This window comes from Neopsephotus bourkii, unplaced genomic scaffold (assembly GCF_033783945.1).
Source record: "Neopsephotus bourkii isolate Nb327-2 ecotype Australia unplaced genomic scaffold, CSIRO-AGI_Nbou_v1 NB_1184, whole genome shotgun sequence".
In the NCBI taxonomy this organism is placed as follows: domain Eukaryota; kingdom Metazoa; phylum Chordata; class Aves; order Psittaciformes; family Psittacidae; genus Neopsephotus; species Neopsephotus bourkii.
This window is the reverse complement of record NW_026901669.1, coordinates 315,480-338,641: the sequence shown is the minus strand read 5'-3', so window position 1 is coordinate 338,641 and position 23,162 is coordinate 315,480. Positions and strand designations below refer to the sequence as shown.

At 40.6% G+C, this 23,162-nt stretch overlaps 1 protein-coding gene across 1 annotated transcript in view; it reads left to right on the top strand.

The window, feature by feature from the left end:
* SHB (SH2 domain containing adaptor protein B) overlaps positions 1–23,162 on the top strand; it is a 68,411-nt gene that overhangs the window by 17,814 nt on the left and 27,435 nt on the right. The window contains exon 2 of the mRNA XM_061364069.1: positions 7,030–7,147. Within this exon, the coding sequence (XP_061220053.1) occupies positions 7,030–7,147 (118 nt within the window). The remainder of the gene's footprint in view (positions 1–7,029; positions 7,148–23,162) is intronic.

Here is a 23,162-nt window from a genome sequence, read left to right as displayed (position 1 = left end):
CCTTGACTAACAGTATGCTAGGCACTGTGCTGAAGTGGAGGAAGCAATACAAGACCTGGCAGTTGAAACGGCACAAATCCATGATTCTGGGGATATGGAGGAAAGGGACCATGGTGCTGATCTTCCTGGATATGGTGCTGTTTCTGTAAACATTACTGTAAAACAGTTCATGAATGAGGAAACACACACAAGGTGTGGATTTGGCGTAGTTGTGCACTTTGCAGGAAGTACAGAAAATGACTTTACAAAGCATGTCCTGCTAATGTCAGTACATGGGATACTTTTTTCTTTTTTTTTTTTTGGGACTTTTTCTATTGGTGTTTTAGTTTGGGGGGTTTCTTTCTTTGTTTGTTTTTTTTTTTTTTTTTGTTTTACCTGCTAATACCCATTAACTGCTCTGCCTGTCCTTCCTTCCATAACTCTTGTATCTGTTGGCAGATGCTCTAAGGTGTATTCAAACTCAAAATAGTAGCGTGAATGCATGCAGGAAGGACCCTTTCCTTACTGGGAAAGCACGTAGAACTCTGTTTTTAAACTTGCAGCATCTGGGTGGCCTGCATTGCTGTATGTGAACTAGAAACACACATCACATAGTGGGAACTGCGCGTACTGCGTGGGGAATCAGGGATATAGAGAATTAAAAATGGGGAGGCAAGAAGTCAGTAACTGTTGTTTATGTATCAGCTTCTTAGCAGTTGGGTCCTGTCACTGTGGGTGTGTGGACTTGTAGAAACCACAAAGAGCAATTCATCATCTCTGAAAACTAACCCCTGTGTATAGGGGAAAAGGTCTTGAAAGCCTGTTATTAAATACTGGCTTCCCCTCCCACCTTGCTTACCAGTCCACATCTGTTTCAGAAATTTAGGATCTATCTTTCCCAGTTGTGCTTCAATTCCATTTTAGACAAGGAATGTGTCCCTCTCTCAAAATCAAAGGTATGAATGAGTCCTGTGATTTCTTAAACTCAAGAAGAAAATTTATGGGAGGAGAAAAAGGGGGCAGGCCAAGTGGGAGAAGTATAGGAACAACAAGAAGGGCTTCTACAAGTGTGTCAGCAACAAAAGGGAGATAGGGGAATGTCTTCCAGGTGGCCCTGCCTTAGCAGGAGAGTTCTACTGGATGATCTCCAAAGGTCTGTTCCAGCCCTAATGATTCTGTGATAGAGTGACTTCTGCTGTAGCTAGTGACTGGTCTTTGTGACTGTGAATTCTCAGAAAAGATGAGAAATTTTCATTACTTTGTAGTAAATGTGTTAACCATGGTGTTCTCTGACACAAATCCACAATTTCTAAGTGTTCTTAACTTCTGTGTGTCTGCTGACAGTCACAGTCGTGGTTTAACCCACCCAGACAGCTTGTCCACTCACTCCCCCCGCCCCTTCTTGCCCTCCCCTATTCTCGGAGGGATGGAGAGGAGAATCAAAAAGAATGCAACTCCCACGGGTTGAGATAAGAACAGTTTAGTAACTAAGGTATAACACAAATCACTACTGCTACCACCAATAATAGTAATGATAAAGGAAATAACAAGGAAAGAGAATACAACACCTCATCACCAGGCGACTGATAACTTGCCCCCCCAGCCCGACCAAGCATCGACCGATACCTCCTCCAACCCTGCAGTCCCCTCTGCCCTTCCGGGTAACTCTCTGTTACATCCTGGGCATGACGTGCTGTGGTATGGAATACCTCTTTGGTCAATTTGGGTCAGGTGTCCTGTCTCTGCTTCCTCCTGGCTTCCCTCCTCCCTGGCAGAGCATGAGGCCCACAAAGTCCTTGGCCAAACCAAAACATCATTTTTGTCAGCTCTGTTCCCAGCTGAAAGTCAAAACCCAGCACTGCACCAGCTACCAAGAAGGAGAAAAATGACTGCTACTGCTAAACCCAGGACAGTCACATTGACTGTAATTAATTGCCAGTCACAAAAGCCAAGAGAAGAATAGATGCTTTGCCCTTTTTTAAAAGAAAGTAAATGTATGTTAGTAATATATGTATAACATAATATTTAATAGTAAATCATTCCCCAGAAAAGAGTCCCGTAATAAATGTTCCAAAGGTCTGTCTGGCAGGAGAGGTCTTTTGTTTTTCTGCTTCATGCTAGTTAGCATAATTCTTGGATGCTTCCAGAATAGTGTGTCCTTAATTATTATAGCCACTAAATCAAATTAACAGTTCTCTGCTTTCTGTTTCAAGGGTAGATCTTTTGTATTTTCTTTCAGTTCAGGGAAGGGTTGTCCCTAAAGAATCAGTTTATTTCAGTGTGGTAAGATCTCGGTTTTTTCTTTTTTGTTTGTTACCTTTAAAATGTAACTCCCATAGAGGTATCTGAAAAATTATGCCTTTTTTTTTTGTTTTGTTTTGTTTGTGGGTTTTTGTTTGTTTTGGTTTTAGTTTACTTTAGGGTTTGTTTTTTTTTTGTTTTCTTCCTCTGGCAGCATGTGCAAATCATGCCTTTGTGTATGCAAATTATTGCTTAAACTTGTATTTAATATAATTATATAGGTAGGTCTTAAGTGGTATTTTTTGACTGTAAAAGAGCAAAGTGAAGCTTGCACTTTAGTTCATTTATATTAAAGGAGAAAACCAAAATCTCACCTTGTATTTAATTTTTGGGGGTGAGAGAGAGGGGCGCTTGTGATTTTTTTGATCTTGTACCTCTAACAATTTATCTAGAGCTATGGTTTTGCAGTTGTCAGTTTGTTTGGTGACTGAGCCTTAACTCCTTTTCTTTTGCCTTTGAGTTTCAACAACCTGCTAGGCAGAACTCCTGTGAGTGTTCCCTAAATCCTTGTTGAGCTCTCTGATTGTGGAAGCTCAAATGCAAGTTTCACTTACTTTTGATCAGTGCATTTCTATTTATGTTTTGGAGTTTATTTAGCTTGAAGTTACTCGTGCCTCAAATTACTGTTACTAGATCTACTGATAGAAAATATCATGCATAAGGGGTACAAAAAGGAAGGGCTTGTATAGAGCAGGAGTTAATAGCTGTAGCAGTTCACAGTTCACTATATAAACTTGCATTCTATTAAGAGATAAGCCACAGTTTTTTAAAAATATCCCTGACTAATGCAGCAAATTGAGACATGAATTTTGAATTTGAGCAGCTTCCCAAGGCTCTCTGGGGATTCCCTGATAGCTGTGGTTCGTTTTGAAAGGTAGGACCCACTTGAAATGTGACAGGATTTGGCAGAGAGAAATTTATTGTTGTCCTGCCCCAAACATCAGACCCTGAGTGAAAGCCCTCTCTAGCCTGCAGTTACAAAACCTCAGCATGCCGCCACTCCTCTAATTGCACCTGTGTGGCAGGTGCAGCATTAGATCCTGGGCAGCCTGGCTACTTGAGAGACTTGGAGACACTTCAGTTGTCACATGCAAACGCCTGTTCTCCGTGCCTATGGGGGAGAGCTGACAGCATGAAGCTCTCACATCAGATCTTCACCACATGGCATGGAAATGCTTAAGATTGTGGTCTGGAGAGCACATGTCTTTCCACTGGACATGCAAGGAATGTAGCTGGAATACTCACAGACTTGTGAACAGAACCTCCATGTAACATTGGCAAGCTTGTGCTTTGGGAGGATGGCATAAAGGGGTATGAGAACAACATATTCATACCTCTGGCATGAGGCAAATGCTTATTATCTGTACCATGAATAGAAAATTCTTGTAATCAGAACCTGTAGTTCCTCAAAAGACTGCTGATACATTGTCTTTGTCTGACCTACTGCATGTAGGCTTGGAAGATAAGCTTGCTAAGGTAAAAGTAACTTGTGAGAAGATGGCACAAAGTCTTGCAGAGTAGGAGCTCTTTTTCCTAAAAGAACAGGAGAAATCTTCCATAATGGAGTTGTGAACAGAAGTTTAGAGTGTAGACATTTACAGTACGTATGTTGTAATAGAACTAACAAGCATACTCATCTGAGATTTTTAAGCCTTTTTGAATGAAAGCTTCTTTTTGAAAGAGGTACTAAAACTTGAAAGTTCCTAGGCAGGGATAATTATAGCTGTTAGCAAGTACAGAAGAAATGAAATGTTGGCACTGAAGCTGAGAATTAGTAAATTTTAAGATATATGGAAACAGTCACCTGGGAAACCCTCCGATGGCTCAGAGCTGTAAAGCTACTCTTAATAAAGGAAATACTGATACGTATCTTTTGGAAGGTGAATCAGATGACTCTTTCTGCCCGACTGAGTGCTGAGAGGTGGGTTTGGGATTTGTTTGTTTGTTATTTTTTTGTTGCTTTCAGGGAAGTTTTTTTTTGAGTGATTATTCAGGGGAGCAAGTTTGCCCAATATGACAAAATTGATAGGTGACCTGATTGAAAATATAGTCATGGCGAGCTGTATAGAATCTCGCAGTGCTTGTGACACTATTACTTATCTGAAGGGGAAGAGTTTACACCCACTGTCTAAGTAAACTAGGGGAGATTTTCAGTCCAGAGATTACTGTAGTGGATATATTTCCACTCACAGTCTGATCTGGTACATACTTACAGGTAATAAAATATAACAATAATAATGATAAAAACAAGAATAAGTTAATGTGGATTTGAAACTTCTTACATTTTTTTTTTCAATTTCCTTGTTAGAAAGCAGCTTTTGCTTTGTTTGACCTCTTCTGAATAATAAATTAGTTGCTTTAGTCTTTCTGTTTATGTTTGGTACAGTAAAGCTCTTGAATAGGTTACCATTATGCTTAAAGCAAATCAGTTTTGACTTTTATCTTGTTTGACAGCATTTTATATATGCATATATTATGCACATTTATATGTGTAAGATTTTCCTCCTAGTATATTTTTTTGGCAAATGGAGAAGAAGAAATAACAAATAAAAGTGTTCAAATCCTTTCTGTTTCATATTATAGTACAGTTATGCTAAGGATTGCCAAGTATTACTTGCCAACATTTATAGTGGGAGAGCAGCACAGAGCCCATACTACTACCCAACAGCTCTTGACAGGATTACGTCAGAAGACTAATTGGATGGCATTTCAGCTGCAGCACTTTGGGACACAAATCTGTCCTCGTGACTAGGAGAAATTACTGCTGCCTGACACGCATTGTTGTCTTTGACTTAAGTGTCTGCAGCTGCTGTCACTTGATTTGCTCCTTGGGGATATGTCACTAGACATGGGGGAGGGGGCTTTTTTCCTTTGGTTTAACTGGGTTTTGCAACAATAAGGCAGTAATTTTGGACAGTGACTGAGAGAAAGAATTATTTCTTTCCTCCCACTATTATCCAGGTCAGCCTGGTGGTTTCAGGTCAAACAGAAACTTCAGTCAATTTAAACATGGAGTGGAGAAAAGCAAAATTAATATAATATTAAAACATCAATTCCAGGTACTTTGATATCCCAGCTGTTAACCTGTGACTGTAGGGCAGCTAAGTCTTGCTCTGACACTCACAGCTGTGAGTTCTGTCATGACAAATGCATCTTCTAAAATGTCCCTTCTTTTGGATGTGCCTGTGTGTGACCTGTAGTTCAGGGATGGGAACTTATGGTAAGGGACGTGGGAGTTTTTTGGTCAACTGGATTGTTTGTTGGTTTTTTTTTGTTTGTTTGTTTGGGTGGTTGGGTTTGGGGGCATTTTTTTTCCTTTGTTTTTGTTTAGGGTGGGTTTTTTTTGCTTGTTTGTTTGTTTTTTGGTAATAAAAATAAGTAGTAGAAAGTCAGTGTTGCAGGGCCTGACTGTGTTAGATGTTTTGTTTGCTAATATTAAAGGAGATCTCTGCATTTCCCAGTAGTGTTCATTTACTCTGTGGCCTTTGTGCAGGTTTTTGATCTGGAAGTACGTGTGTCTCCTGCTCTTTGCTCTGTGTGGTGGAATATGCTGGCAGCAGGAAACAGAACAAGATGCAGGTTCAGTCTTTTAGCTGGCAATGTGCAACCTGCTCTTAGTTGGCAAGACTGAAGCTGTTGGTCTTACTAGTTCTGCTCCTAAGTCTTGGGTGAAGAATCCCTGTTAAAGAGAATAGACTTTCTGGGCAGAACCTCTTAGGCTTGCTCTGCTTTGAGTGAGGGGTCCTGAGGTCTTTTCCCACATGAATTATTTTATGTTTCTGTGAGTATTCTGGTGCTGAAGCCTGCCTCTTCTTTCTCTGCTTCAATCTCTTCTGCCTGTTCTACATAACATCTCTGTGCTCTGCAGTAATTCTCATACGAGGATTTTTTCCTTTGCTCTGCTCCTTACCAGCTTCTAGAAACCCAGATTGACTCTAGCCCTTCAAAAACAGGGAGGAATGATTCCTGTTGCTTTAATCAACTGATTTAAAAGCTTCCATAACCAGCGGAACTTACACAGCATACAATGATTGTGCAGGGGTCAGAGGGCTATGATAATGAAGGGTAGGGATTAAGATTTTCTAAACTACAGGGAAATTTGTTCTTCTGACAGATAATTTCTTTTTCTTACCTTTTGTTCTAGTTCACAAAATACTGGTAAATGTAATGTTCCCTTGAAATAATGGCACAGATGGGTTCAAGGAACTAAGTTTAAACAAGAAGTGTACTTCGTGTCTTGTTCCTTTTCAACTGACAACTAGAATTTTTTATTAATTTAGTGAAAAGAGTAGCCTTTGAGTATTTATTTGTAAAGTTTTTAGCAATATTTTCAGTTGTAGCTGATATGCTTAAAAACAGAGGGAGTGAAGTAAGTGAAAGTGTGGTTTGTTTGATTTTTGTTTTCCTGAATATTAGCAACCTTCTCTGATAAGAGTTGCATTGGATTGAATATGCTGACTGATTGAATCTTTCTAATTTGTGCATCCCAGTTATTCTGTATCTTGTGCTAGTCAGAAACCCTTTGACATAGAGTCTGCCTCGTGAGGTTTCTGGTATGGAGTACACTTCTACTTCAGCACCATTTAATAACTGATTTGTGGCAGCTGTATATTTGTCCTCTGAACTCAGACTGTGCTTAGAAGATGGCATAGAATGTAGCTGTGTGAAACTGTGGGGTTTTTTTTCCTGGTAGGGTGTTACTGCCATCTGACTGGAGATTCTAATAACAGTTAATTTCCTGTCTTTCAGGTATTGATAGCTGATGACTATTCAGATCCGTATGATGCTAAAAGTGAGTTGAACAGAATTGGAAAAGGGGAGAATACTGGCTATATGGAACCATATGAAGCCCAGAGAATCATGAATGGTAAGAAAAGACAACTGAACATGTGATCATGGCAGTTCACATGGATATTAGAGCTGCTATTACACAGAAATGTTCTTTAGCACACAAAACCACATTTCAGAAGATGCTCAGTCAACACTAAATGCTGTGGAGGCTTTTCATGTACCTGCATGTGCCTTGTTATCTAGAAATACTGCTCTGGACCTCACTATTGAATATAGATGGTTTGTACTGTCATGTGGAAAGATGAAACTGTGAGCAATGGGAGCTAAAGTGTGTTTTGCTCAGCTTAATAATGTCAAGGCTTTCATCTGTGTACGTGGTAGGGATGACCAAAAGAATGACATTGTATTAGTTCACTAAAAAAGAGTTGGTCAGTTTGCTTATGGCCTTTTTTTTCCCCCTTGATCAGATTCAGACTTCCTGGTTTTCCCTCTGTTGGACAAGGAAGGTGCAAAGCTACATCTTTGTGTAGATTCCTTCTTTCCTTTCTCACTTCTCGCATGGATTTTTTTTTTTTTTTTTTTTTTTTGACCAAAATGAGACACTTTATGGTACCTGTGAGCCTTGAAATGCTATTCTTGGTAGCATCCTTTCTTTTTCTGTCACATAAAGAGGTGGTTAAAGATGCCATTGTTGGAGCAGTTTGGACTGTTTGAACTTCTTGTCCAGGCATTAATTATGTGGCTGTATTTTCCTCATACAATCTTCATCCATTTCCTATTTGTTCGCTGTACAGTCTGTAAATTTTTTGGGTTATGGGGCCATATGTTTCTAATTTATGACGATTTCACTCAGTCAACACACATCTTTATGCAGATCAAGTGTGCATTTCCTGGATTTGTACAGCAGGTCCTCTTTTTCTCATTATGAAGTAAAGTCACTCTTGTGCCCACTTAAGTTGATTGTATGCTTTCCTTTTCTATTGGCAGCTCCTGCCCTCAGAAAAAATTAATCAGTGGGGGAAGATGAGGCTGTTGGATGCAAAGATCCTTTTTTCATGCAAGTGTTCCTATTTTTCTTCTCTTAAATAGCATTTCTGAAGGGAGCCCTGAAGTGACATGTAGACTATATTGTTTGTAAGTTTTTAGTATTTTACAGACCAGCTTTGAGCTTTTTTTTCACATTGGGATAAATCTGTTTATTCTACTTGAGCAATTTCTCAGAAAAAAAAAAATAGAATCGTACAATGTTTTGGGTTGGAAGGGACCTTGAAGATAATCTAATTCCAATCTCCCTGCCATGGACAGGGGCACCTTCCACTAAACCAGGTTGATACACGCCCCATCCAACCCTCACATTCCCAGGGATGGGTGTCCACCCAATTATGGGAAATACTAGTCCCAATAAGTTCTTCTTTATACAGCAGTGATGAAAATTTGTAATTTTAACTATGAAGCTGACAATGCATTGATTTCTTTCTTCCTGTGATTAGGGTAGGAGCTTATTCTATCTTCTTTTCAAGATTAGCCATAATAAATAGGTGTTTTAGTGGACAGTATTAGATGTCTTAACTAAATTAAAGGGCAGAAATTTCTGTGCACTTGCAATTGTAGGACACCCTTGGTGTTTGGTGCAGCGACTAAGCTGTTATATCTGCTTTGTATGTTGTTACAGTAGGAGCTCTCAAAGATGCTAAGGGCACTTTTGAAACTGGGGTTTAATTGAGTATAATGTAGCAAGTGTTCTGAATATGCATTTGATTAAGCCTGTAGCTGAAATCTTCCAGAAGATCTTTAATGTTTTGAGATCTAGGCTTTTGGTTTCCAGTCATCTTGTCCTAATGCTGGTAGAAATAGAGAAAGTCTTTCCATAAACCTTGGTGAGGTTAGGATATATTCCATTATATTCAAACCTGTGGTTTTTTTGTTTGTTTTTTAATTGCATGGATGTTGCCTTTGTATTTTACTTGACAAATAAAAATCCAAAGGCATCTTTTTGGAGAGTTTTCGAAGGTTCAGTTTATATTTCCCAGGTGAGTTATGTTGTGTATTTCTTACTTCTAAGGAAAACCTTTGGACTGCAATTTGATTGGCCTCAAAATGTTTACCACTGTTTGATGTGTTTGTTTGTTAGCTGTGCTGTCTGATGAACATAAGAATGTTATATGCTATCCATTTAGTTTAACTAATCTCATGAAGCCCTTCTGACTGTATTTCACATGGCTTAATCCTGGACAGGGGGAATCTGCCACACTTCAGCAGAACGCGTTTTAGGAGAGAGAGAAAACAAACCAGCTTTTTGTCAATTATTCCTTGTTTACCAATCTACTGTAATTCTTGATCAGCTCTGGAAACCAGATGTAAGGGCTAGTTTGAAATAGGAGCCTAAAGTTCTTGTATTTGCTACATTCTCCTTGAGTTACTCAAGGATTAGACAAAAGCAAATGTCCATATGAAGTAAGACCCTATTAATTTGATTTGAAAAGCTAAGCTTACACCTGAGTAGAAACATGTGATGTCTGAAATGTGTGTTCATTCAAAACTTATTCTTCTCCCCTGAAAGCTCTGTGGGTTTGCACTTGTCATGCAGTTGGCTCTCAGTTGATGCTTAATTAAAACAAGCAAACAAAAAAAACCCACAACAAAAAAAAAGCCTTTAACTTGATTATTTAAATAAACTATTGATCCATATGATTCCATGCTGTTTGGTTAGAATTAGGTTAGGTTTACTCAGGCCTGAAGTTTCTTCTGCTGATAGTGTCCATAAAATACACTCTTTTCCTGGGTCTGTGGTTATGTTTAATGAAAGAAAGCAACCTTTATACCAAGGTTTGGAAAGGCTTTTTGAGGAAACGCTTGACCTGAGGGTAAGGTAGAGCATATTGAGAATGAATGCATGTTTATAAGAAGCTGTCATCTCCTGGCAGCCAAGCACATCTGCTGGACAGTGATGATATTCATAAGTGTCTGCTCTGTCTTCAGGAAATCTGCTCGAGAGATGCAGAGAAAATCCCTGGGAATTCAGTTCTTGGTGCAGTGTGAGTCTCATCTTGGCTGGGAGTGCACCCAGATCCACAGGAACTGTGTTACTTATATGCCTTTGCCAGCATATTTGCTGAAAGGACTATTCTCTCAGACCCACAGTATAAATCCTTGTTGTTCTTTGCAAGAGCTAGACTCTCTGTCCAAGTGTGTCCTAAGTAATGTGTTTCCACTGCTTTCTTATGCAAGCTTTCAATTCTTTTTTTTCCCCTAGCATCAGCCTGTAGCTGATGCAATACCTGAGGCAATAGCATGTGGCCTGTCACAGGAACAGCCCTGTTACCAAGTGTGTAACCAAGCATCATTGCTTGGATCAGGTATAGGAGATACATCATGCTTGAGAGAGATTCCCAGAGGAGTAGTGGTTGGAGATGCTGCATTTGAAGAGAAGTGAACAGTTGAGATAATGTCAGACCAGAGTGGTAGTGCCCATAACACTGTGTTGGCACAGTTCTTCCACAGCTCCTCTCAGAAGGAATAAGGTGAAGTTCACAGACTGTATGCAACATTTGCAATCAAATACCAAATCAAGACAGTCTTCGTCCTACAAACCTGGTCTATGTAAGACAGACCAAACAAATGAGTTTATGTACATGCTTCAGGGGCAGGGGACTGGTTGTCCTGGTTTCAACTGGGACACGTATTTTTCTTCCTAGTAGCTGGTACAAAGCCATGGTTTGGCTTTAATCTGAGAAGCAAGACCGATTCACTAGAGGGGTCTGTGTGCTGGACGTGAAGAGCTGGAAATTATTTCTAGGAATGCTCTAGAGCATTTGGATCATAGTCCTTTCTGTTGTTCACTGTCTTCATCAACTTGGGTGATGACGTATCTGTACTATCAGCAGAAGTGAACATAAACTAAAGGAAGTCATCAATGAGGAAGGGGAGAGCCTCCATCCAGATGGTCCTTAATAAATATGAAGATTCTATCAACAGTAGCTTTTTGAGGTTAAGCAAGGGGGATATTGGAGAGAATTCCAAAGGGAATTTCACAGCTTTGTTCAAAGTCTCACAGCATTAGCATCCTCCTTTCTTCTTTTTCTGTGTATTTATCATTCTCTCTCTATAAACTTCATCCTGACTATGCAGTAGAACACTGGTGAGCAAGATTAATTCCCTCACATTTAGGGATTTTGTGCTTTGCCTGCTGGATGCAGAAAACTAAGACTTCTCTTTAGGAGCAAGCACTGCTAGAAGAGCAAATGCCTTTCTGCACTTTACTGTTTCTTTCTAGGGACTGCAGAAAGAGTCTATGCCTGCATCATGATGGAATCTCCAATGCATGACTGGCAGCCTAGCAAAAGCAGTACGGCAGTAGCTTTGTCTTGCTTCAAGCTATCACAGAAATGCTGGGAGTGTGGGGAAAACAGCATTCCCATGAACCTGCACCTACTTCAAAAGGTCTTGGTGTCAGTTTCCCTTGTAACTAGACAAGCTGGTTTTTGTTCAGACATGTAACTTCATCTGAAAAGTCACTACAGTGCCATGGTTGTGAGTCAGTTCTTGTAAAATCCTTTTCCATGTGGCTTCTGGCATATTGCTTGTTGGTGCCTAGTTTACCACTGCAATGTGAAAAGAGCAATGCTAATTACTTTTATAAATATTAGGCTTCATAAATTAGCATGTACAATATGGGATGTTTAGAAAAAAACATTTTTGGCCTATTGAAGGTCACTGAGCCTAGCATGCCTCCTGTGATCTTTAAGCACTGTAGTGACTGGTCAAGGTTTGCTGTCTGCACATGGCAAATAGCTGTAACCAGTACAGAAGAGGCAGTGTTTATGCTCACTAAGCTCAACAGCTGGCATTGTTTTCAAAATACTTTAATCTTCTTCTCTTGTTCCTGCATTTTTGTGTGTTTCAATTCTAGATTCTATTTAAGGACCTAACACTAGGCTTGCCATGACTAGAAGTCAACGCAAAACGGGAATTTATCCATCATGAATCCATCTCATACGGTATTGTGGGTTCCTGGCTAAAACTCTTTTATGTTCATTGTCCTGTTACCAGATGGTGTGAATAAGACTATATGCTGGTCATTCTAGCAGAACAAGATTATTTTTTTTCTTTAAAAAATGTGGGGAAAAGTACAAGGTAACGCTTTACTCTTTGAAAACTAGATATGTATGCTGATTCATAGAAAAACTCTTAAGAACTCACCAACAAAGTTTAAGTTGACAAGCAGGTATTCTTTATTGTGGCGCTGGGAGACACATGGAATGGCTCCTCCAAGCGTGTCCTGCTCAAGCACCAAACAAGCTGTGACTATATAATCGTTAAACAAGCATATTGATTACATCCCATGCATATTCATGAAGTTGCTTATGCATTACATCATATCTCTAGAAAATTCTTCCCACATGCGCACAGTGATGTGGTAGTTGTCTTCGGGATCCCTGGTGGTTGTTTCTCCATCATCTTCCTCTTCATCACTTCATCCTTTGGCTGAACTTTGGAGCTGGCCAGCCTTGTTGCCCATTTGCCATCTCCTTAGTTGGTTCTGTTTTCCCTGAACATTAACTGAAGAGTTCTCATTGTTATAGCGTAACATTAACTGAAGACTTCTCATTGTTACAGAGTACAGCTGGGGTCCAGGTCACTTGGTTACAAGCAAAAGGTTCATTCTATATACAATGACCTATCTTTCATTCTGCCTTTCTTGTTCTTTCGCCATCTCAACTGGCTCTCAACTTGTTTGCAACGTGGAGAGCCACTGCATGAGAGCTAAAGTACAGTAGTAACACACAGAAGTAAGCTTGTGACTGGTTACAGGATGGCTTTTTACATGTTGGGAGTTTTTTAAAGGACTGGACTTGAAATCTTGGGAGCTATTTCTAGACATGACAAAGGAGATGTATGCATCTTGAGCATACCCATCATTTGGAGCATACTGCTAGTGTTACTGTGTGAGTTTATAGAGCTTGGCCCTCACCTATTGCTAGCCTGATTGTAGTGCAGAATTCCCTATAGAAGCAAGAGCATATGTTCTGATCAGCTGTGCACCTTCTTTAAAAAATGCTAGATATAATGTTAGTTAAAAACCTCCTGGGGCTTCAGGATCTATTTCAAGTTGTTTCTTCCTTCATTAGAAATTTGGACAGAAATTTCATTAATTAATGATTTAAAAGAAAAAAGTTGTCTACAGACAATTATAGAAGAGAACTTCTTCCTTTGCATTAGGTCTGATGTACATGAATCGAGTCATGTTTGAAATAATGCTGAATCTGCATTCACATAAGTCCTTACCTTCTCTCTTGAGTGAAGCAATAGATCTTGTATGTGCTGAGAAGCTGTATCACTTCAGATCCATGTTGAGTTGCCAGGATTATCAGTACTTCTCTTCCTGTATTTGTGGGGCACTTTGCAGCTCATCAGTGAGTGTGAGGAGATAAGGCCAGAATGCATAGAGTCTTACTTCTTATGTTGGGAGGGACTGTGGTGTGTTGTGGTTGCTATGACTAGGTGCACAACTAAGGGTGGAAACCAGTTGTGCATAAAATGAATATCATTCATCTATGTTTAAATCTTTCTCCTCCCCTACAATAATTTAGGCATTCTCTCTAATGTTTAACATTAGGGCAGTGCAAACTGCTCTGGATAGTGCATACCTGCTTACAAATGAGTGAAAATAGAACACATAGCATTTCTTCTCCACTCTGTACAACTGGATAACTGTAAAATCAGCCTTTTCCTGAAAAAGTAACCATAACTGCATCTGAATTTGGAATAGAAAGAGATAATATCTATGTCCTGCCACTCAGTGCATCAGTTGCATGCACAGAATTTTGTTCCTTAGGTTCAGTGTAAAAGCATATTGTTCAGAATGGGTTTAAGTGAAGATTTAAATGACTTCGCTAGCCCACCACCCTGTTTCAGCATCTTCGTCTTGCTCCAGACTTGATGTAGTCTGGAAATGGACTAAATGGTGAAACTTGAATCAGAAGCCTGAATATAAGTTGAGGCTTTTTTCAGTTTCTTGTTGCTTCATCTCATTAAGACACAAGTTACACCCAAAATAATGGGAACAGGATATCCAGAACTTTGAAAGGTAGGTTAGTATGATAATAGACTAGGTGAAGTTGCATTTGGAAGGAATGTAAATTCATTCATACAGTTTACTTGCTCAGTGTCTAGCAAATCTGGTGTATGTTTTTCCACAAAAATCAAAGCGAAGGAATGGAATGCTTGGATGATTGAGAAAGAGAAACCACTGAGCTCAAAATTGGAAGCTCCCTTTGGAAGACTCTGCATCCTGATGACAAAGAAGCAGAAAGTTTCAAACTACTTTGATCAGGAGGGTTACTTAGGCAAAACCTATCTACTTCCCTAATGCAAACAGTATCTTTTTAAACATAATTCGTCTTGTGTTCCCACGCTTAGGCTGTAGCAGTTCTGTGAAAGAGAGAAATGGCTTTGACAATCAGGATAGCCCAGGCTAGCTTATGGATATCCATGTTTGGTCTCAGTCCATTTCTAGCTTTGCCACCATGTCAGTGTGCTCCCAGTACCTGTCCTCTTAAGCTTAATTACTAGAAAGACCGGACAGGTGCTTTGAGAGACATAAGGAAGCAACCTGCTGAAATACAGCTTGAGCAGGACCTCATCCATAAACTTCCCAGTTTTTGGACTGGATAGGGGATATGCATTCTGAAAGCATGCTGTTGCAGCAGGAAGAAAGATTCCTGGCAGCTGTTCACTATCCCTTCTTGGGATGAAGGAGCAGAGCCTGGGCAGATGAGCCTGGACTGGGGCTGTATGTGCATGTATGGACTCTGTTGGCAGGAATTCTGGGTGCTTTTCACCAGGAGGTGTGATGGAAGTGTAGGTGAATGATACCACTGTGGTCTGCATGTAAAAGGAAGGGACTGCTGTAAACTTTCTTTTGGTTCTGACTGGGAGGAGTCAGAGCCACTTTACAGAGAGGAGGACATCAGTGGTACATCTCACAGACTTACCAGTTCAACCATCAGTCTTCCAAAATTGGTCCCAGTCCTGTTGTTCTTCTGCAGTATTGTTCAAAAACAGAATAGAAGGGATTTGTTATATGAAGAATCAGCAGCTTGGGAAGATACGTATGTTGTTTTTTTTTCCTCAGGAGTACTTTTGCAATCAACCTTTTGATGCTATATTTTCTCTGATCAGTTTGTTTTTTTTCTCTATACAGCACAAAAAATTAAATAAGCTCCAATAAGGACTTGGGGGTGTTGCTCAATGAGAAACTTAATGTGAGTCAGCTTCAGTGTGCGCTCACAGCTCAGGAAACCAACTGTATCCTGGAATACGTCAAAAGAAGTGTGACCAGCAGGTCAAAGGACGTGATCCTGCCCGTTTGCTCTCGTGAGACCCCAATTGCAGCACTGTGTGCAGTTCTGGTGTCCTCAACATAAAAAGGACATGAAGCTGTTGGAGCAAGTCCAGAGGAGGGCCATGAGGATGATCAGGGGACTGGAGCACCTCCCGTATGAAGACAGGCTGAGAAAGTTGGGGCTGTTCAGCCTGGAGAGGAGAAGGCTGCATGGAGACCTCTTAGTAGCATTCCAGAATCTGAATAGGGCCTACAAGGAAGCTGAGGAGGGGCTCTTCATCAGGGACTGTAGCAACAGGAAAAGTGGTAACGGATTCAAACTTAAACAGGGGAAGTTCAGGGTAGATATAAGGAAGTTCTTTACTGTGAAGGTGTTGAGGCACTGGAACAGGTTGCCCAAAGAAGTGGTAAATGCTTTATCCCTGGTGCTGTTCAAGGCCAGGTTGGACAGACCCTTGGGCAACGTGGTTTAGTGTGAGGCATCCCTGCTCATGGCAGAGCGGTTCGAACTGGATGATCTTAAGGTCCTTTCCAACCCTAACTATTCTATGATTCTATAAGAGGTACAGAAGTATTAGTTAAACATGTGATGAAGCAAACATAATACTTCTTGGAAGGAACAAGACACCCTTTCAACTGTGATATTTTGTCATCTTCACTGTGCTTAGCCTGCTAGTAAATGGAGAGAATTTTTTGCCTGCTGACTTTGCATCCAAAATCTGAAAGTCTCTAGTGGCAAAATATGACTGAAACCTTAAGTAAAGGTTTCTGACACCAGCTGTAATATGGTAGCTATAGTTTCTCCTGCATCTTTGTTTTGTTTCATAACCTAAACCAGAGGAGATTTTTCTTACCCTTAAAAATAAATGAGAGCCTGACACAGAACCAATAAATAGAGGCTGACCAAAAGTTATTCAAACTCAATTAAAGCTTCACCAACATGAACTACTGACTCTGGATGTCACATGGTTTTGTCACTTCACTGCTGGCTTTTAAATTTTGTGGCCAGTGATCCAAAATGCCTCACCTAAGAAAGAGAGGGCTCCCAATCTCAAGGAGTTTCCTGGGACAGCATGATGACTCAAGAGGGGAATCTCCTAATGCTGGCCTCCGGCTCTGAGGAGGAACGGTTCCAAATGGCTCTCCAGTAGGGCTCCATTTATTCCCTGGTCAAATCTGAGCTGTGATCAGACATGGTCTTGTAGACCCCAAGGGCTCAGGACCCAACTTCCTTGCCCTTGTACCTGATGACCTCCATCACACAGGTAGGACAAGAATTATGCATGTGGGAAAGTCTCCTGGGGTTTTGTCCATGGGGAGAAGCTTCTGCAGGACTTGGTCAGGTCTTTCTCAGGGCTTTTGTTAGGGTGTGTGTTCCTGCCACAGATTTGAAGATTCAGCCTGCTCTGTGCTTGCGACAGAGACTGAACATCCTGCCACATCAGTTTACAAGCGTTTTGATATGGTTTCACAACAGTGTCATAAAACGAGCTTAAAACTTCAGTGGAAAGTGGCCGGAAACAAAACTTCTTTTGTGCTTCTATGCATTTTACGTAGGCTGGCAACAACATACAGCTTCTCTCCTTCTCTTGTTTCTGTCTGCAAAGAACTTTGCTTTGAAGTGCTGTTTTGGAGGAGCTCAAATGGCTGTGTAAACTTAGTGGTTCATTACTACTCAGGTTGTTTGAACTATTAGAGGCTTTTTTCTGCATGAGCAGCCTGCCTTTCTGGATGGGGTCAGGGAAGTCTGTCTTTTTTGGTGTGTGTTGGTATGCTGGTATGTTCATTTCTTTCTGTCATCCCTACCCAGACCTAGGAAGCCTACAGTGTGTTTATGCTTGCTGATGGACTGTGTTGTGCTACTGTGACTGAATTTCTTCATCAGTATCAGTGTGCACAAAACTAGCATGGAAACACTCAGTCTTCATCTGAGCTTGCTCTTGGTTCTGCCTTACTCAGTTTCACATGCTGGTGGCTTGGGGGTGAAAGAGGAAGAATACAGCTTGGTTTTATGAAGCAGGATGTAGGCATGCAAAACTGATTCTGTTGTAAGTCCAACTAGCAATTGAGAACAAACCAGGCAAACTAGGGAGAAATGGGGAAACTTTCCTGGAGGAGCTCTGGGCTTGCTTTGAGTTCTGCATTTATTTTCTGCAGGATGGGTAGTTTGAAAACCTATGTGAAGAAGCAGTAGGTTTTGTGGCTGTTGTGCTGTTGTAGCTCTTGTAGGGTCTGTCAAACAATTGCACATGGCTGGGGTGGGCTGCAAGGCAGAAAAGTGTGACGGCATAGCTGAGCCTCTTTAGCTTTTCCTCAGCAAGTCCTGCAGCAGTTGTCATGGCTGTAATGCAGCCTGAGGTGGTCTAGAAGGTGTCTGTGCTGCTGTCTCAATTGAAATAAAAAGGCAAGAGGGAGACAAAGGGAAAAAATGTGGTGTATTTCAGATACACCATTGCTTTTGTATGTTAGGCCAACTAGCACTTATTATTACCCTTTTGTTTGGTTGTGAAATGCACCAGCACTGAGAAAACTTGGCATTGTGGTAGAATATAGAGGATATCACCAGGCAGCCTCTCCCTACAACTTTTTTTTTTTCTTAAAAAAAAAAAAATATATATATATATATAAATTCTGTATCTTTCTTTCTTGAAAAAAGAACAAAACACCCAGCAAAAGACCCCAGCTTTATGCCATTGTCCCTTTGGGTGTGGTTTTGTGCGTTGGAAGTGTTTGCAAGCACATTGGTTAGTGGTTTAAAGATGCATATTGGAAAATAAGAGTGTAACTGGAAAACTTACAAGAAAGTGTTAACTCATTTGTATGCATCAAGTTTATGACTGAAATGAACTTCTGTAACTCTTCATGATTTGTGATACTTCTGTTGCAAGAAGGGGAGAACTGATTTGCAGTGTTTGCATGACTGTGGTTTGCTGTCCAGAACAGTAAGTTCTGTTCTTAATGATGCTCTGCCGAATGCTAGGCAGATTTGTTTGCTGTTGTTAGGTATCTCTTTAAGCACAAATACTTTTGAGTGATGACCGATAGACTGTATATCTTAAAGCATATTATCAGTAGCTGTGTATATTAAAAAAAACCACTTCATGTTCTGTACTGTTAGATAGAAGCATTATTAAAGGGGAAAGAAATGATACTGCATTGCTAACAGATTACTCTGTAAGAGGACTTTCCACAAAGAACCAGTATCTACATGGGGTTTGACTGAATAGTATAGTAATTGCAGACAAATCTGCAAATAAGTGCAAGGTACTGAATATTAGCAGCTGAACAGGTCAGCATAGAGTATTTGAAGTCTTACAAATTCTAGGTACCAGTTGCTCCTTCCATCAATCAGTTGCTGAGCTAACTCAATCAGTAAGGGATTATAGGGCAAGGGGGTAAGGTGAAATATTTTACTGGCAATTCTAGTGTTCATATCCTTGTCACTTCTTCTGTGATAGCAAGTCAGCTGTCTATAACTTCATGCAAAGCCTTGGATTGTGAAAAGCAAAATCTGTGACTGGATGTGCAGACAACTGAGCAGCTTCCTTGTACTACTCATGTGGAAGCAGAATTCTAAATTAAACTATTTTGTCTTCAGAGCTGAACAGCAAATGTAAACCATCTTTTATGTCTACACATCCAACAGATGGTGGTTAGTCTTCATTAAGGTACTTAGGTACTGATCAGAATTCCTAGGTTGTGCCAGCAGATCAACACGAGAGTCGGAACAGAAAGAGTGCAACTAGGACAGCACTTTCCTTGGGAAAGCAAGTCAAAGTGGGTAAAATTGCAAACTGTTTCTTGCAACTTACCATTTGCAAAATTGCAAACAGTCACTGTAGCAACTTGCAGTGAACAGGAAAAGCTCTCTGGCTTTTAAGTCCTGCCAGAGGATGAAACAGAGTACTGCTAGTGCCTGCTCTTTCTGGGATACTGGTCAAAGGGGAAATATATCTTGTACGTGCACCAGATATCACTTCCAAAGCTTTGACTTCTCTTTGTTTTCATGACATTTTTCTGAAAAATTGCAAAGAAAGATGAAATGATGGGCATTAGTCATCAGGGAAGCTTCAGGCTATATTTTGAGCTCTTTGTCTTTTTAATCACAGTTTCACATTCATTCCCAGCCTAGATGTTTCTTTAGAAACAATGTACATTTCAAATGTCTGTGTTGCTTTTCACCATGTAGTCTGTGGAAAAAGTCTATTTTAGGAGTTAGTAAGCAACAGTCTTTCTCCCTGCCTTGTACTCTCCAAGGGGAATGCTAGCAGGTGACTAGAAGATAAGAGCATATCTCATCTAGCTTGTTAAATCAGACATGGCACCTCTTCTGGCTACATGAGTCTACTATGCCATACGTTTTTCCTATGTGCAGTTTCTTCTCCATCCCAAGTAAGGCCATGTTTAAAGTTAGTTATGTGTTGAGAAGATAAGCCTTGTCTAGATAATTCTTACTGAATTATAACCTTTGGCTATAAGGGAAATAGTTGAATATTTTATCTTGGTTTTAATAAACTCAGTTGTCTCACATCCAGGTGTCCCTTGCAATATTATCTTGTATGCATAAATGCAGATAAATATTTAAACTCATTAAAAATGTTTTTGATCAGTGCTTATCTCATTCAGTGATTTTGAGCAAGCTTTCAGTAAGCAGAGACTCTCACAAGCAGACAAGATGCAAGCAAATCTTTCTTCTGTGTATGTGTTGAATGGCATTTATCAATGGGGGTTCTTCCACTCCTTTTGCCTCTTAAGGTGATTTCTTTGAAGAGAAATGATTGTCTGCCTGAAGTGAGCTGTCAAGGACATTGTGAGTATCAGTAGCAGCCATGAGTAGCAATAACTGCAGGAAATAACAGTTATAGATGCTGCAAGCTTCTCTGTCCTGATACTGGAGAATGTTAGCTTGTTTAAAGTAGCTACCATTTTGGTGTTAGAATGCCTCTTTCGGAGGACTGATTCTGCTAGTGCTAATCTACATCTCTTGGAGAAGTCTGTAAGGAGTAAGTAGCTAAGCAGCATCAAACCACCTCTGAAGAGGTAAAATCTGCAGAAATTATGAATTCTAAGATGGCAGTTACAATATTTAATCACTGCTTTATTTAACAGGAAATTAGGTGTTGAGGAGGAAAGGCTTTTTAGAATAAACTTGTGCTTTCAGGGAACTTTTTTATTTCTTCGCCTCTGCCATTAAAGAAATATGTCTCCAAGGACAGTTTTCATGTCCTTTAGAAGCATCACCACCTCAAATCTACCAAGATTTTGTTTTCTTCCCATGTGTTTTGTATTTTTTTTTTATCTGCCTCTCAATGACACCAATATCCTCCACTCATTTTCCCTGCCCCTCCCCTCCTCTGAAAAAAAACACTTGTACTTCCTGTTCTCTTCGTCAGAATATGCTTGCTTGTTTATTTTATCTCAGCACATGTGTTCTGTGGAAGATAATAATGTTTTTTCTTGCTGATTTATTGATACTTCTCATAAAGGAACTTCTTTCCCTCCTGCCCTTGCTCTGACTGGCCTAATAGCCTTTCATTATCAGGATTGTTGGAATGTAAAGTTGCTTTGAAAGCTTCTTCTTGGGGTTATAAATCATACTTGGACTTAAGTAAGATTTCCATGATGCATACTGTTTCCAAGACATTGCTTTTCACATCAAGAGATTATGCCGAGCTCTTACACCAAGGCAGGGAAACAAATGCCTGTCATTCATTCCTGGAAAGTGGCTCATTTCTGAGTCACTTGGCTTCTGTTCAGAAGCAAAAATGATGGAAGATTGTCTTATAGCCAGCTTTCCTGCAGCAAAATCTGGAGTCATGAGCATTGGGAGGCTGTCACAGCAGTCTCAAAGGAAAACAGCCTTCCCTGATATTGGAGTATTATTGGTGTTCTCTTGTGTCCCAGCAGTTGGAGGCATCCAGCTGGACCTTGAAGCACAGCAGAAAGCAGCTTGACTTCTGATGGCCTTAGGTGAAATTTGAGCAGAGGTAAAACTTAGCTTCTGTGGTGAATAGTCTGCACTAGTACAATGAAAATTCTGCAGCATGACTTCTAAAATGTTTCCAGGTTTTCTTGGCCAGGATGCTGAAAAGAAACATTGACGGTGAGGCTTGGAATGAGTAAGTAGTTGGCTAAGTATTTCTGGCCTGCTTATGGAGATGGAGAGGAAATGGATTCAGTGGAAACAAATGTTCTTGTGTCAGGGCAATCTTTGCATTAGCATCTGCCTTTGCCTCTGGCAAAATGACAACTTTTTGGTTCATTTGTAGCCTACCCATAGATTCCATACAAGCAGCTCACTGCCCTTTACTGCAGCTGCTTGCTGGTTCCATGGCTCTCCGTTGGAAGCATCAAGAGCAGAGCATGTGGAGAGCAGAGGTTTGGGCCAGTTCAGCAAGACCTGTTCCCTGATAGAGAGCAAGGATAATTCCATATGAGACTTGGCTTTCTATGTTCAGACGTTGCTCTGATGTGGCCTTCTGCTAGGGATGACCAGTCTGTCAGACTAATATCTGGGGAGATGCATCAGGTATTTACCAGTACCTCAGTGTAAATCTGATCCTTCCCAAGTTTCTGTTTACAGATTTACAATGATGTGTAAGAGTACTAGGAATACAAGTGGCTGTAGTACATGTACAGGCCTTATGGTTTAGTTTAGTTTGGTTTTTTTCATTTCATTTATATTTTTAGCGTGGTGCTCTTCTAGTTATCCCAGGCTTATCTGTAAAAAACCAGCATGCTGCAGCAAGTCCTCCAAACACTTTGCAGACTCTGGGGCTCTTGAATATGAAATATTTGAAACCACGTTTCAGAAGTTGTGCTGCTCATAACTTTGCTCTGACTATCCTAGTTGAAGACAGGCTAGCCTGTTACCTAACAGCTGAAACACTCCCTCTTTCTGAGGCATTTTGTTTATACAGGAGAACAACATGCAAATAGTGAGCCCAAGCAAGGGATTGTTTGCTTGCTTGCTTTTATTAAACATCCAGATCTTTCTGATGCTAAATGTTTAGTTTATTTGTGTGCCTTGAAAATTTGATACCAGAAAGATCTGTAATTTCCAGATAAAGTTGGTTCAACACTAAGATCCTTGCAGCTGGAGTTATCTCGTAGATTAGAGGAGAGGGACCTGGGGGTCCTGGTGGACGACAGGGTGACCATGAGCCGACACTGTGCCCTTGTGGCCAAGAAGGCCAATGGCATCCTGGGTTGTATTAGAAGGGGGGTGGTTAGTAGGTCGAGAGAGGTCCTCCTTCCCCTCTACTCTGCCCTGGTGAGACCTCATCTGGAATACTGTGTCCAGTTCTGGGCCCCTCAGTTTAAGAAGGACAGGGACCTGCTGGAGAGAGTCCAGCGCAGGGCAACTAAGATGATTAAGGGAGTGGAGCATCTCCCTTATGAGGAGAGACTGAGGGAGCTGGGTCTCTATAGTTTGGAGAAGAGGAGATTGAGGGGTGACCTTATTAGTGTATATAAATATATAAAGGGGGAGTGTCACGAGGATGGAGCCAGGCTCTTCTCAGTGGCAAACAATGAAAGGACAAGGGGTAATGGGTACAAATTGGAGCACAAGAGGTTCCACTTAAACCTGAGAAGAAACTTCTTCTCAGTGAGGGTGACGGAACACTGGAACAGGCTGCCCAGGGAGGTTGTGGAATCTCCTTCTTTGGAGACATTCAAAACCCGCCTGGACACGTTCCTGTGTAACCTTATCTAGGTGTTCCTGCTCCGGCAGGGGGATTGGACT